Here is a 14,160-nt window from a genome sequence, read left to right on the forward strand (position 1 = left end):
CACTGAAATAAATGCAGCGCAACAAACGAAAACAGAGGTCTTCATCTGTTTCTAAAACAGCACTACCAACTTAAAAATTTCCTTATTACAAAATGTTTCTTAGCAGGGTGGGGTGCCAATAATAGGGTCGTTTACCCTATATCAAACTCAATGGCTTATGTGTTTCCCCTCAACTATTGTACACTAAATTGGCCGTCCAACTTCAGTTAATTAAGAAGTTAAAAGCATTAATTTGCTTCGATTGATTACTATTCCCTTCAGCTACTGATGTCGCTGTGAGCAACATCGATCATCAGTAACATATATTCACTTTCTCCTCTGCATCTAGACAAAAACTTAAACAAGAATGAATGCGCATGTGCTTAATGTCTGTGAAAGTAACCAACACTGAAGTGGTTCATTTGTGACACCTATAGTTACCCGAAGAAAAAACAAAAAGATTGCTACAAACATCAATAGGACAAAATATCTTCATTCAGAATCACTGAAGAGATTAAATAAATTGTGGAAAAAGGAAATGTGTGTATTTTTTATACCTACCTTTAGCCATGTAGTTGCTCCTTGCCTCCATTTCTTGTGAGTAATATGGCCTTGGATACCACCAGGTCTGACATTGTGACTTTGCAGGGATCTTTCTGTTGCTTAGGATTATCTCCCACAACGTTGGGCTGAATATCATTCTGTAGTGAACTTCTTAAACATAACTTGGAAGAAAACACTTTAGCAAAAAGCACTAATTGTGCTGTCAGCAGTGTTATCAATGAGCTCATAGTATACCTTATGACCATGTGTTGTACCTCATATCTGTTCCAGATATTAGTAATGGACTCTCAATCGTTTCTCCCATACAGTAGGCTCAGAAAGCAGCAGCATGAACACCAAATCCTGTGATGGGTCCCTAACCTTATTAAAAATTGCTGGTGTTTCTAATGGACTGCAGCAGTGGATGGCACATAAATGTCACCCTCACTAATATCTCAATGGTCCAGGCATATTCTGACACATACAAAAATCAACCCTAATACCTCGTGGTGGTTGCCATCTCCGTCAATGTGGACACACAAAAAAATCTTCCTTGTACGTGGTCAAACTATGAGCTTCTTCCTATAATAAATGCTCCAGTTGACTTAATTCACTCCTGATAATCGAACTTGACAGAGCTGTGTTCCATTTTCTTTCTATTACACCTTATTGAGCAGGGTGAAACTTCTGTCGTGCTGCAATATTTGTAGTGTGGGTGTATGTCATGCCCATACTAATCCCAACTCATTCTTCAACATAGGAAAAACGTGTGCACCTGTTATTTAAAAATTTCACTGTATTAATTCATTAGACAGCTTAGCATGCAGGACATATCAAAAACATTATCAATTTATTCCCCTGCACTTACCTCTATCAAAATTGTTAAACAGACTGCAAGACCATAATGAAAAGAAAAACACAAATTATTGCTCGGTTTGATGCACAAAATACAAATTGGGAAAAATCCCACGTCATAAAACAAATTACGCACAAATTCCCCAAAACATATCCCTATAAGCACTAACTTCTTAGGTAGACACAGTGTACCAGTGTACTGTACACTAAAATCACAAGCTATATACTATAGACTAACTCCTCCAACTCTTCACGGTCGTCTCTGCTATTTTTCTACTGCAGTTTTGTTTATTGGGTCTGTACCCCTGATTATTCCAATCATTGTTGGTTTTTACCATTATGCAACTGATTCTGCTGCAGGTCAGGTGCTCGCACTCCCACAATTTGGGCACCTTGCCTTTTGTCTTCTTTCATTCCCCCAATTATAATCATTATTGTTGCCAGGATTATTATGCCAATTTGCCGTTTCATGGTGACTACTGTGGTACGGTTCGCTCACCCATGAGCTGAATCTGTCATCCTTACATTCATTGTAGAAACGGTGTGATCTTACAACTGTTCCTGTGAGTTGATTTGTTATTCCCATTCTCACCATTAATGTGTTGAAGACCTTGTAATAGGGTCTTGAATATTTGCTTGTTGTCTTCGCAACATTCTACAAGTGTCCACTGATAAGAGTGTGGCAGTTTGGTGTAGCAGAACAGTATTAAATCAGTTGGCCCAAAGGGGCACCAAGAAACTGGTTCTTTTAACACTTTTTCTTGAGAAAGTTGACAGGGCTTCATGTACCCCAAATTCGCTAAATGTTTATCCAACATGATGTCATCCTTAGCACGCGCTTGAGTCTCCTGCGACTAATATGCCGTGACTTCTCCTGAAACTATCAGTAAGAGTGATGACTTGTGCTACTGTTTGCACCTTTGTTGCATCTTCGCCTTCGAGAAAGCTGCAAACAAATTAAAGTTGAAAGTGAACAGGCCACAGTGGTGAGACTGAATAAGCAAACTGTCGTGCCTAGGCTCTGGGAGGGAAGTGTTAATTATTTTCCCTAATCATTCACTTCCTCCTCAGTTGACCTCATGGCTTCGTTGAATGCTGGATACAACTCATAGCTTGGAGCACTCAGTGTCTGTAGTGGCATGCTCATATTACCTGTGAGTGATTGATTTGGTCACTACCTATAGTAGTGTCCAATACAGCAGGGATGCTGCACTCAGTTGTGCTGACACCACTCACCACACCTAACGTTTGTGACACTTTCATTCAGATTCCTCAGTCATTATTTCTTGCTGCTGCTTGCATACCCTGTTGATGTTTTCCTGTACTTCATTATACAACAATTCCTGCATGTCTGCCATCGTGGAGATCAGTATAGAGGACGTCCTGTCAACTCCTATCACTATGTCTCCTTGATTGCGGTTTCTATATCTACATCTACATCCATACTCTGCAAGCCACCTGACGGTGTGTGGCAGAGGGTACCTTGAGTACCTCTATCGGTTCTCCCCTATATTCGTAGAAAGAAGGATTGTCGATATGCCTCTGTGTGGGCTCTAATCTCTCTGATTTTATCCTCATGGTCTCTTCACGAGATATACGTAGGAGGGAGCAATATACTGCTTGACTCTTCGGTGAAGGTATGTTCTCAAAACTTCAACAAAAGTCCGTACCGAGCTACTGAGCGTCTCTCCTGCAGAGTCTTCCACTGGAGTGTATCTATCAACTCCGTAATGCTTTCGCAATTACTAAATGATCCTGTAACGAATCGCGCTGCTCTCCGTTGTATCTTCTCTATCTCTTCTATCAACTCTGTCTGGTACAGATCCCACACTGCTGAGCAGTATTCAAGCAGCGGGCAAACAAGCGTACTGTAACCTACTTCCTTTGTTTTTGGATTGCATTTCTTTAGGATTCTTCCAATGAATCTCAGTCTGGCATCTGCTTTACCAACGATCAGCTTTATATGATCATTCCGTTTTAAATCACTCCTAATGCGTACTCCCGGATAATTTATGGCATTAACTGCTTCCAGTTGCTGACCTGCTATATTGTAGCTAAATTATAAGGGATCTTTCTTTCTTTGTATTCGCAGCACATTACATTTGTCTACCTGGAGATTCAATTGCCATTCCCTGCACCATGTGCCAATTCGTTGCAGATCCTCCTGCATTTCAGTACAATTTTCCATTGTTACAACCTCTCGATATACCACAGCATCATCCGCAAAAAGCCTCAGTGAACTTCTGATGTCATCCACAAGATCATTTATGTATATTGTGAATAGCAATGGTCCTACGACACTCCCCTGCGGCACACCTGAAATCACACTTACTTCGGAAGACTTCTCTCCATTGAGAATGATGAGCTCCATTCTGTTATCTAGGAACTCTTCAATGCAATCACACAATTGGTCTGATAGTCTATATGCTCTTACTTTGTTCATTAAATGATTGTGGGGAACTGTATCGAACGCCTTGCGGAAGTCAAGAAACACGGCATCTACCTGTGAACCCGTGTCTATGGCCCTCTGAGTCTCGTGGAGGAATAGCGCGAGCTGGGTTTCACACGACCGTCTTTTTCGAAACCCATGCTGATTCCTACAGAGTAGATTTCTAGTCTCCAGAAAAGTCATTATACTCGAACATAATACGTGTTCCAAAATTCTACAACTGATCGACGTTAGAGATATAGGTCTATAGTTCTGCACATCTGTTGATGCCCCTTCTTGAAAATGGGGATGACTTGTGCCCTTTTCCAATCCTTTGGAACGCTACGCTCTTCTAGAGACCTACGGTACGCGGCTGCAAGAAGGAGACACGTTCCTGTGTAAAATCGAACTGGTATCCCATCAGGTCCAGCAGACTTTCCTCTTTTGAGCGATTTTAATTGTTTCTCTATCCCTTTGTCGTCTATTTCGACATCTACCATTTTGTCATCTGTGCGACAATCTAGAGAAGGAATTACAGTGCAGTCTTCCTCTGTGAAACAGCTGTGGAAAAAGACATTTAGTATTTTGGCCTTTAGTCTGTCATCCTCTGTTTCAGAACCATTTTGGTCACAGAGTGTCTGGACATTTTGTTTTGCTCCACCTACCGCTTTGACATAAGACCAAAATTTCTTAGGATTTTCTACCAAGTCAGTACATAGAACTTTACTTTCGAATTCATTGAATGCCTCTCGCATAGCCCTCCTCTCACTACATTTCGCTTCGCGTAATTTTTGTTTGTCTGCAAGGCTTTGGCTATGTGTATGTTTGCTGTGAAGTTTCCTTTGCTTCCGCAGCAGTTTACTAACTCGGTTGTTGTACCATGGTGGCTCTTTTCCATCTCTTACGATCTTGCTTGGCGCATACTCATCTAATGCATATTGTACGATGGTTTTGAACTTTGTCCACTGATCCTCAACACTATCTGTACTTGAGACAAAACTTTTGTGTTGAGCTGTCAGGTACTCTGAAATCTGCTTTTTGTCACTTTTGCTAAAAAGAAAAATCTTCCTACCTTTTTTAATATTTCTATTTACAGCTGAAATCATCGATGCAGTAACTGCTTTATGATCACTGATTCCCTGTTCTGCGTTAACTGTTTCAAATAGTTCGGGTCTGTTTGTCACCAGAAGGTCTAATATGTTATCGCCACGAGTCAGTTCTCTGTTTAACTGCTCAAGGTAATTTTCAGATAAAGCACTTAAAAAAATTTCACTGGACTCTTTGTCCCTGCCACCCGTTATGAACGTTTGAGTCTCCCAGTCTATATCCGGCAAATTAAAATCTCCACCCAGAACTATAACATGGTGGGGAAATCTATTCGAAATATTTTCCAAATTATCCTTCAGGTGCTCAGCCACAACAGCTGCTGAGCCAGGGGGCCTATAGAGACATCTAATTACCATGTCTGACCCTGCTTTAACCATGACCTTCACCCAAATTATTTCACATTTCGGATCTCCGTCAGTTTCCGTTGATACTATTGCACTTCTTATCGCTATAAACACTCCTTCCCCTTCACTGTCCAGCCTGTCTCTGTGGTATACATTCCAGTCTGAGTTTAGGATTTCATTACTGTTTACGTCTGGTTTCAGCCAACTTTCTGTCCGTAGTACTATGTGGGCCTTGTGACCGTTTATTAATGAGAGCAGTTCTGGGACCTTTCTATAGATGCTCCTGCAGTTTACTATTAGGACATTAATATTGTTATTCCCTGTTGCATTTTGGCTACTCCTACCTTGCCGCGTCTGAGGAGGTGTCTTGTCGGGCCTAGGGAGGGAATTCTCTAACCTAAAAAACTCCACACGTACTCGGCTACCCTTGCAGCCGCTTCCTGCATGTAGTGCACACCTAACCTATTCAGGGGGACCCTACATTTCTCCACCCGATAGCGGAGGTCAAGAAATTTGCACCCCAGATCTCCGCAGAATCGTCTGAGCCTCTGGTTTAAGCCTTCTACTCAGCTCCAAACCAGAGGACTGCGATCGGTGCTGGGAACAATACTACAAATAGTTAGCTCAGATTCCACCCCATGAGCGAGGCTTTCCGCCTTCACCAACTCCGCCAACTGCCTGTACGAACTGAGGATGACCTCTGAACCCAGACGGCAGGACTCATTGGTGCCGACATGAGCAAAAATTTGCAGTCGGGTGCACCCAGTGCTCTCTATCGCCTCCGGCAGGGCCTCCTCCACATCTCAGATGAGACCCCCCCCCCGGCAAGCAGACAGAGTGAACACTGGCCTTCTTCCCTAACCTTCCCAGCTATTTACCTAAGGGGCTCCATCACCCGCCTAACATTGGAGCTCCCAATAACTCATAAACCCCTCCCCCCGGGTGCCTGCTCGGACCTTGCTGAAGGAGCGGCCACATGTCCACTCACAGGCAGAGCTGGCAATGCCACACGGCCAGCTTCCACATTGACCCTCGCCTCGTCACTGAACTCGCCACTCCCCTTGGGGAGAGGGTGGCCCAACCGCGCCTGGTACCCGCGAAGATGTCTCGACAGCAGGGACAGTGGGTGAAGCATGTAACACCTGGGGCGTATCATGCGATGCACCAGACTCCCCACTGCTGCTACACTCTGAGGAAGCAGCCTGTAGACGGCTGACTGCGGCCATCGACACGTTCAGCTGTTCACGAACAGTGGCCAGCTCCTCCTGTGTCCGTACACAGCAGTCACACATCCTGTCCATTCTAAGAAATCAATTTACTGTAGAGAGTTAATCAACTTTTAACTAGACTGCTAATTCACTAAAGGCGGCTGATAGTTGACTAAACTGTGGTTACTAGACACTTCTTGTAGAAAACAATGAAAATAGCACTACCTGTCTCTGGGCTGTATTGAAAACAAACACTAGCACTACTGTCACTATGGTTGACTAAAGGAACTCTCTCTGACTGTATTCGAAACAAACACGAAATCTATGGAACACTATTACTAGCACTCGACAATTAAAACTTCCTAAAAGCAAAAACACACAGAAGAAGAAGTGACAAGTAAGAAAAATGCAGTTAATACTTAAATTAACGTAGCTTGCTGCACAGCAGAAGTGACACAGACGGCACTTTCAAGTGGAATAATCTGTATTGCCCTTCCACTCCTGCAATTCTCTGTAGTGCGTCTCCTGTTCTGTCTTCTCGGTCACCCTGATGCTGTTCTATCTCAGAAACTGCCTGTTATTAACTGCTGGACTTCCGTAATCTGTTCGACACTTTTGTAATTGTTTGTTTATGGCTCTCTAATGCATCTGAGACTTCTTTATTAATTTCCACCTGTTTTTGCTGGAAATCCTCATTGGTTTTTTGATGCTCCTCAAAGTTTTTGGCTGAGCAAGGTGGTGCAGTGGTTATCACTCTATACTTGCATTCCGAAGGTTGACCTGCATCCACTCCTTCAGATTTAGGTTTTGCGTGATTTCCCTAAATTGTTTCAGGCATATGTCGGGATGGTTCTTTGAAAGGGCATGGCCATTTTCCTTCCCCATCCTTGACACAGTCTGAGCTTGTGCTCTGTCTCTAATGATTTCGATGTTGATGGGACATTAAACTCAGTCTTCCTTTCTTCCTTTAATGTTTTTGGTATTGATTTGATGGCATTTCCATTGACTGATTCGATTGCATTTCCACTGACTGATTCGATTGCTCGCAACCAGCACAATGCTGAACAACTATGATTGAGATGGTGCCCAGACTCATAAAGGACACAAATTTTCAACCATGATTGCAAAACTATAAAATTCCATAGTTAAAAAAGATTATGAATTCCAACAGAGCACACAACAGATCAAAAAATAAAGGAAAAACCAGAAAGAATTATCACCAGGTTGGTGAGCTCCAGCGAATGTAACTTGATACCAAAATAAAAACGTGTGATTATGAGAAAGATCCCCTTTGAAGCAAGAATTAGATTGCAGAAGAATATGCATACTAGTGCATGAGATGTGTAGATCATGTTGTGAAAACCATAAATAGAAACTGGAAATGGACTTCTCTCCTCTAACAGTATCACGATTTCCGAATTTGGGAGTGCACATTACAAATTCAGTCTTATCGTGACTGCTGTTAAGGTTGCTGCAGACGAGTAGCAGGGCCGAAATGCAGCTGCTGGTAACTGTTGTTGGGGTGAGGCTATATGATGTGATTGCAAATCTTGTTATGCTTCTGATCAGTGTCGTGGATATGAATAAGTCCCAAAGTGAAACTTCAAAGACTTGGCAGGAGATGGGGGGCAGGGTGGGGGAGGGGGCGGAGAAGGAGGACGAGAAGAAGAAGAAGAAGAAGAAGAAGAAGAAGAAGAAGCTAAGTATGACTTCGAGTAGAATCACCTAGTAGACGATCAAATCAGAAATCCTCTCCTGATTTTTGATAGCCTTTCTTCACACCTTGAAAAGGCACATGGCATACTCTTTTCCAACCAATCCCAGAAAGGGCATAAGTGCTCTTCCAATCGGGTATTTGGAAGTCATTTCACTAGCTCCCACGATGAAGTTAAAGATGTACCCGCCCATGAGATACGTATATATGGAACGGGAAATGAGTGTTGCCCTGTTCCGATGTCCAGATTCGTTTATGGAAAATTCTGAAAATTTTGTTGGGCTTTGCATAATGTCCCCAGGGGAAGTGCAAAGTTTGGAAATTTTGCAAACACGCAAATGGCTACATATTTTGCATGCGAAAACGTGTCTGGAGACCACACACAGCAAGATTATGGCAAATGGACAACTAAGGACCCCATCCCAAGTTTACTAACAAGCAGAGTTCTCATCTCTTCCACTGGTGGTGTCTTGTTCTGTGGTAGAGGACACCAAGTCTTCAGTTCCACTGCTCATTGTCTTTGGAGGCTGAGGCAGGAGGATAATTCCTGAAAGACTTACCCAAATGTCAGTGTGGTCTGCTAGTGTGGGACATGCCTTCTGAGTGACTGGCAATTCTTCCAGAATGCATGAAAGTTCGTTCTGTTTTCACCCCACTGAAAAGGGATCCCCTAGTCAAGATGCATTTAATGAAAGAAGTACTACAAGAATGAAATGTACATGTGAGTAACCAACGTTGCCGCAAGATACCCCTAACCACTCCTGTAATCAGCGCACAATAGGTGAAGTGTCAACAAGTAAAAACTGAACTGGAAAGTAAATGAAGCAAGAAAGTCTCATATGCAAGTTCAGTATGTGAATAGGATAAAATGTGAGGGGAAAGGCTCACCCTATGTCACAATTTGGTAGCTCTGAGGGTGGCAGCAATTTGAAACAGAGAAAAGTCTGCACAAAGTGTTCTGCATAGTGCCAACTCCAACAATCAGTACTTGGGAGGGTGGCTTTCAACTTATTGCGATCATGCTTAAGCTAGTCTGTTTGGGACTCCTAATGTACTAAGTTATGTAAGTTACCCATTAACAAGATCGACAAATGTGTGTCCTGAAGTGTTGCCACACAATGTCAGTATTGAGTCTGGAGCAAAATAGTTGAACAACTACTGCTTTACATACTCACTAGTCTGTCATATCAAATATTATGATGATCTGCGAGTCTCTGAAGCTATTGTATTCGTCTACTGTTGTTGTCTCTGATCATACTGTCCAGTACAGCACTGTGGCATTGTACAGCAGAGAGGGAGGGGGTGTGTCAAATATGCTGCATGATTATCCAAGCAGATAGTCTGACACAGTAAAGTTGTGAAATAATTCAAAGGGACACATGGGGCACCTGAACCACTGGCAATGTGTGAAACACATTCTGCAGGAGCAGCACTCATGTTCTGTCTCAGTGGATGGGCTACATACTAATTGTCTTTAACGGTTCTCCATCTTCCACGACTTCCATAATGCGGGCATGCTTGTGTGTACACATGCAGTTACGGACATACACTTCACAAAGTGGTTATTTAAAAATTATGACTGAGCATAGAATTCATTATTTGTGTATAGTACCTGTCTTGTCACGGCACAGTGAACTTCCTTATCAACATTTAACGTGTTCCTTGGCATCATTGATATTTGTGTTCCTAAGGAACTAAGTCACTTATCAACAAAACCTTGTCTTTTGCAGGTTTATTACCAAAAGCTCAAACACATGGTGCAGGACAAAATGCATGCTCGGTCACGTGGTCCAAGAGCAGTTTTGACTAGGCAGCCTACAGAAGGCCGAAGCAGAGAAGGTGGTCTTCGCCTGGGGGAGATGGAACGTGATTGCCTCATTGGTTATGGTGCAAGGTATGTATTATGAGGAAGTCCATGAAATATTTCAGGGGGAAGTTTGTAAATTTAAAAGTGAGGAGGTATAAAATAACATTTAGGTTGCAAACTGACCTATTTGGAAAGGAAGTGGAATTGGTCATGTTCATTTAATTATATTTTATGTAATATCAACAGAAATATCATTTGTCTCATTGTAATGTCAAACACTACAACAGTTTCGTTATAAACTGAAATCACCAAGCTTGTATTCTGGATTAATTATTTAGTCTGTTCAGCCAAAGAATGCTAGATTATGTAATGATATTGATGTCCTAATAGATAAATTATATGAATATACTTTAAAAGGGTGAGCTATGTAAACTGAAAGAAGGAAGGAAGTTGAAATGCAGGTGAGGTAAAAAGAACTGAAACATGGACTGTCGGTATTGTTACAATGTAAGCTCTAATGCTTTGTGAACCACTAATTAGTTTCCTCTGGTGGCCTTGGAGACAATGTTTTAATTTTTTCTTATGCTTGCAGCCAGTGATGTTGCGATATTTAGAAAAAGTCAAATTAGTGACATCATCAAAGCTGGAGTTCTTGTTAAAGATGGGAGGAAAAATTGTCCTTGACTACATTAAAATAACTACAGTGTGCCCAAAATAAAACTGATACCAAAAGTTTTCATGAGTCTGATTTTCATAGCTACACTGCATTATGATTTTGTCAGGATTTTCTGCAGAAAACATTACGCATGTGAAAGACAGTCTGCAGAAGTCTGACAAAGTAGCAATCAAGTGTAGCTGTGCAAATGCACAAAATCTGGAAAATGCTGCAGAAACAGAGTTTGTTGCACTCTTGAGTCACAAAAGAACACGACTTACTGACAGACAAAAGTTAGTAGAAATTCATGTGTGTATAAAGAGATAGAAGAGCGAGGCATATAACTACTTCCTCTGTCATACCTTAGCGAAGAATCTTGCCGATAATATGAGAAGATTCTGGTCCTACGTAAAATCACTAAGGAGGTCGAAGACTTCTATCCAGTCACTAATTGACCAGCTTGGTATGTCAATAGAAGCCAACAAAAAGAAAACTGAATTTTAAAATTGTACACTTAAAAAATAATTTGCACTTGAGAATTGTACAAACATGTCCCATGTGGAAAATGTAGAAATAAACATCCCTGTATTTTTAAGCACGAGTCTAACACAAATAAGCTGTCAGGATTCCCAGTTCATTTTTACTGACAGTACTGTATAGCAGTGGTTTCCTTACTTAGCTTCCATTTATCGCTAATCTTTCATCCAGCGCAAAATCCCAAGTGACTGAAAAAAAGTGCATGTGACTCTTGTATATAACAAGGTTCAAACAATTACAGACTCATATCCTTAACATACATATACTGCAGGATTCTTCAACATATTCTCAGTTCGAATACAATACATTTACTAGAGACAGAAAAGAAAGCATTTTATGTGCGAAACTCAGCCTGCCCTTTTCTCATATGATAATCTGCGAATTAAGGACAAAGGACAACATATAGATTCTATATTCCTAGATTTCTGGAAAGCTTTTGACAGTGTCAAACTGCAGACTGTTAATGAAGGTCTGAGCGTGTGGAATGGGTTCGTAAATATGTAACTGTCTCAAAGACTTCTTGAGTAATAAAACTCAATGCATTGCCCTCAATGGTCAGTCTTCACTGGAAGAGAGTTTTGTGAGGAGTGCAGCCAGGTAAGTGTGATAGGACCACTTATATACATAAATGATCTGGTGGATTGGGTGAGCATCAGTCTGTGATTGTCTGCTGCTGATGCTGTAGTACTTTGGAAAGCGTAGTTATTGACTGACTTAGGATACAGGATGAATTAGACATAATTTCTAGTTGTTGTGATGAATGACAGCTTGCTCCAAATGTAGAAAAATGTAAGTTAATGCAAATAATAAGTAAAAACAATCCTGTAATTTTTTAATACAGTACTTGATATTGTCATATCGATTAAATATCTAGGCGTAATGTTAAAGAGCGAAATGAAATTAAGCAAGTGCGCAAAGACAGTAGTAAGGAAGGTGAATGGTCGACTTCAGTTTATTGGGAGGGCTTCAAGAAAGTGTAGCTCATCTGCAAAGAAGACTGTGTATAGAATACTTGTGCAACCCATTTTTGAGTACTGCCAATGTGTTTGTTACGGGTAGGTTTGCTCAACATGTTACAAAGGCACTTTGTGATCTTAGAAAATGCAATTGAGAGAAATCTAGAGAACAGGCATTTGCAGCTGATTGCAGGACAATTATAATTCCGCCAATGTATATTTCACGCAAGGGCTGCAGAGACAAAGTAAGAGAGACTGGTGGTCATACAGAAGCAGACTTGTAAACATTTTTAGGGCAGTTTTGTTCTGCACTCCCTGTATGGTATTAGCCAAAATAGCTAATCAGAACTGAATATTTACATTTTTTAAGGCAGAAAAGGAGAGTCCACTTACCGGTTGGTAAAACCAGAACAAATGGAAAAGAGTCTATTGAAACAACATTTTGATTCTCATTAAAAATAAAATGATTAAAGTACTAATGTTAAGTACTCAGCTGAAATACACACTCAGATTCATATCAAGGATATTTTTGATAGTGGTAGTGAATCATAAAACATAATCAGTATTTGAGCAATTTGTACTTCCATCAGATTCTGCCTGTTTGATCTTTTATTGTGTAATTGTCTTTCAGCAACAACGTGAATGGCAAAAACCAGAATTTCGAACAAGAATTCTTATTACTGGCTGATTATACCTAAAACAGTAGTAGAAGCAGCTATTCTTTGAATTTGCATAAAGGGGTAGTGGAATACTGTCTCCTTAAGCTGCATTTACACCTGTGCACCTTGTGGCTAGACACTGTGCGGCTGTGCTTGCTCCACATGCAAGGAGAGGCACATATCTTTCCGTCTGGTATGGAGACACTCCTCTGTCGCTGTGTGCACAATTCAGAGACATATGCGGCTTTGCACCAGTTCATGCACCTCTTTACCTCCTCATGCAATGGCTGCATGTGCCTAGTGTGCACAGAAAGTCACACAGGTGTAAATGCACCTTTATTGTGCTAACTAGTTACAATATTGTAAGGAAAGGTATTGCTGGTAATGTGTTTAGTGTGTTGACCAATAGCAACTCCCTTTCATTTCATGAAACGCTGTAGTTTTCTGGTCTGGCTCTGTAGCTGAGTGATCAGCACGGCTGACTGCCACGTAGAGGATCTGCCTTAGATTCCCGGTACTCACAGGGATTTTTTTCCTTGGTGGGAGGACAGGAACGGGGTGCGCTCAGCCTCGTGATGCCAGTTGAGGAGCTATTTGACCAATTAGTAGTGGCTCCAGATCATGAAAACTGGCAATGACCGGGAGAACAGTGTGCTGACACCACACCTCTCCATACCGCTTCCATTGACACAACTGGCAGAGACTGACATGGCAGTCGATTGGTACCGATGGGTCTGCCAGACCCTGTAGATGAAATTTACATTTTACTTTTGTTTTCTGTTAAAGGAGTTCTGAGGAGACTTATTGGCATGTATACTAATTTTCTTTCTCTGTCTTTGGTTTTGTTGCAGTTATGTGCAATTTTGTATGAAAATGTATGGTTACTGTACATACTTACCAACTCCTGCTCCCTTTCCAAAAGTGTGCCTGCAAACTAATTATTGAATTTCCATTGTAGCACATATTATCCTGTGCAAAGAGCATTTGTAATTGTTTATGTAGTTACTTAAATTCTTTAAACTGCCCCTTGATTATTGAGTCCAGTCAGTATTCTTCCATGTAAGGCTATTACTGTTAAGCCTTCAGAACGACCTATGGAATAATATAACTTTTTTTAGTGTTTGTGAATCATTTTCCATGTTGTTTAACTACTTGATACACAGACAGTGGAAAGGGTTGCATTTTTTCCATTTTTCTCGTCAATCTAAAAAAGTGAGGAATTTTTGTGCAGCCAAGTTCAATAAGAATGTGATTGCTTGCTTAATGCAGTTGCGATTTTTGATTTATTGACTATTATAGTGGATAATGTATGCCTTCCTTTATGATAATTTTTAAATTTATTGATTGATCAATATTTATCAAAGATTA

General features: G+C 41.1%; 1 protein-coding gene across 1 annotated transcript in view; it reads left to right on the top strand.

The window, feature by feature from the left end:
- LOC126418465 (DNA-directed RNA polymerase III subunit RPC2) overlaps nucleotides 1-14,160 on the top strand; it is a 187,262-nt gene that overhangs the window by 171,686 nt on the left and 1,416 nt on the right. Inside the window, exon 20 of the mRNA XM_050085233.1 lies at nucleotides 9,909-10,072. Within this exon, the coding sequence (XP_049941190.1) occupies nucleotides 9,909-10,072 (164 nt within the window). The remainder of the gene's footprint in view (nucleotides 1-9,908; nucleotides 10,073-14,160) is intronic.

This window comes from Schistocerca serialis, chromosome 9 (genome assembly GCF_023864345.2).
Source record: "Schistocerca serialis cubense isolate TAMUIC-IGC-003099 chromosome 9, iqSchSeri2.2, whole genome shotgun sequence".
In the NCBI taxonomy this organism is placed as follows: domain Eukaryota; kingdom Metazoa; phylum Arthropoda; class Insecta; order Orthoptera; family Acrididae; genus Schistocerca; species Schistocerca serialis.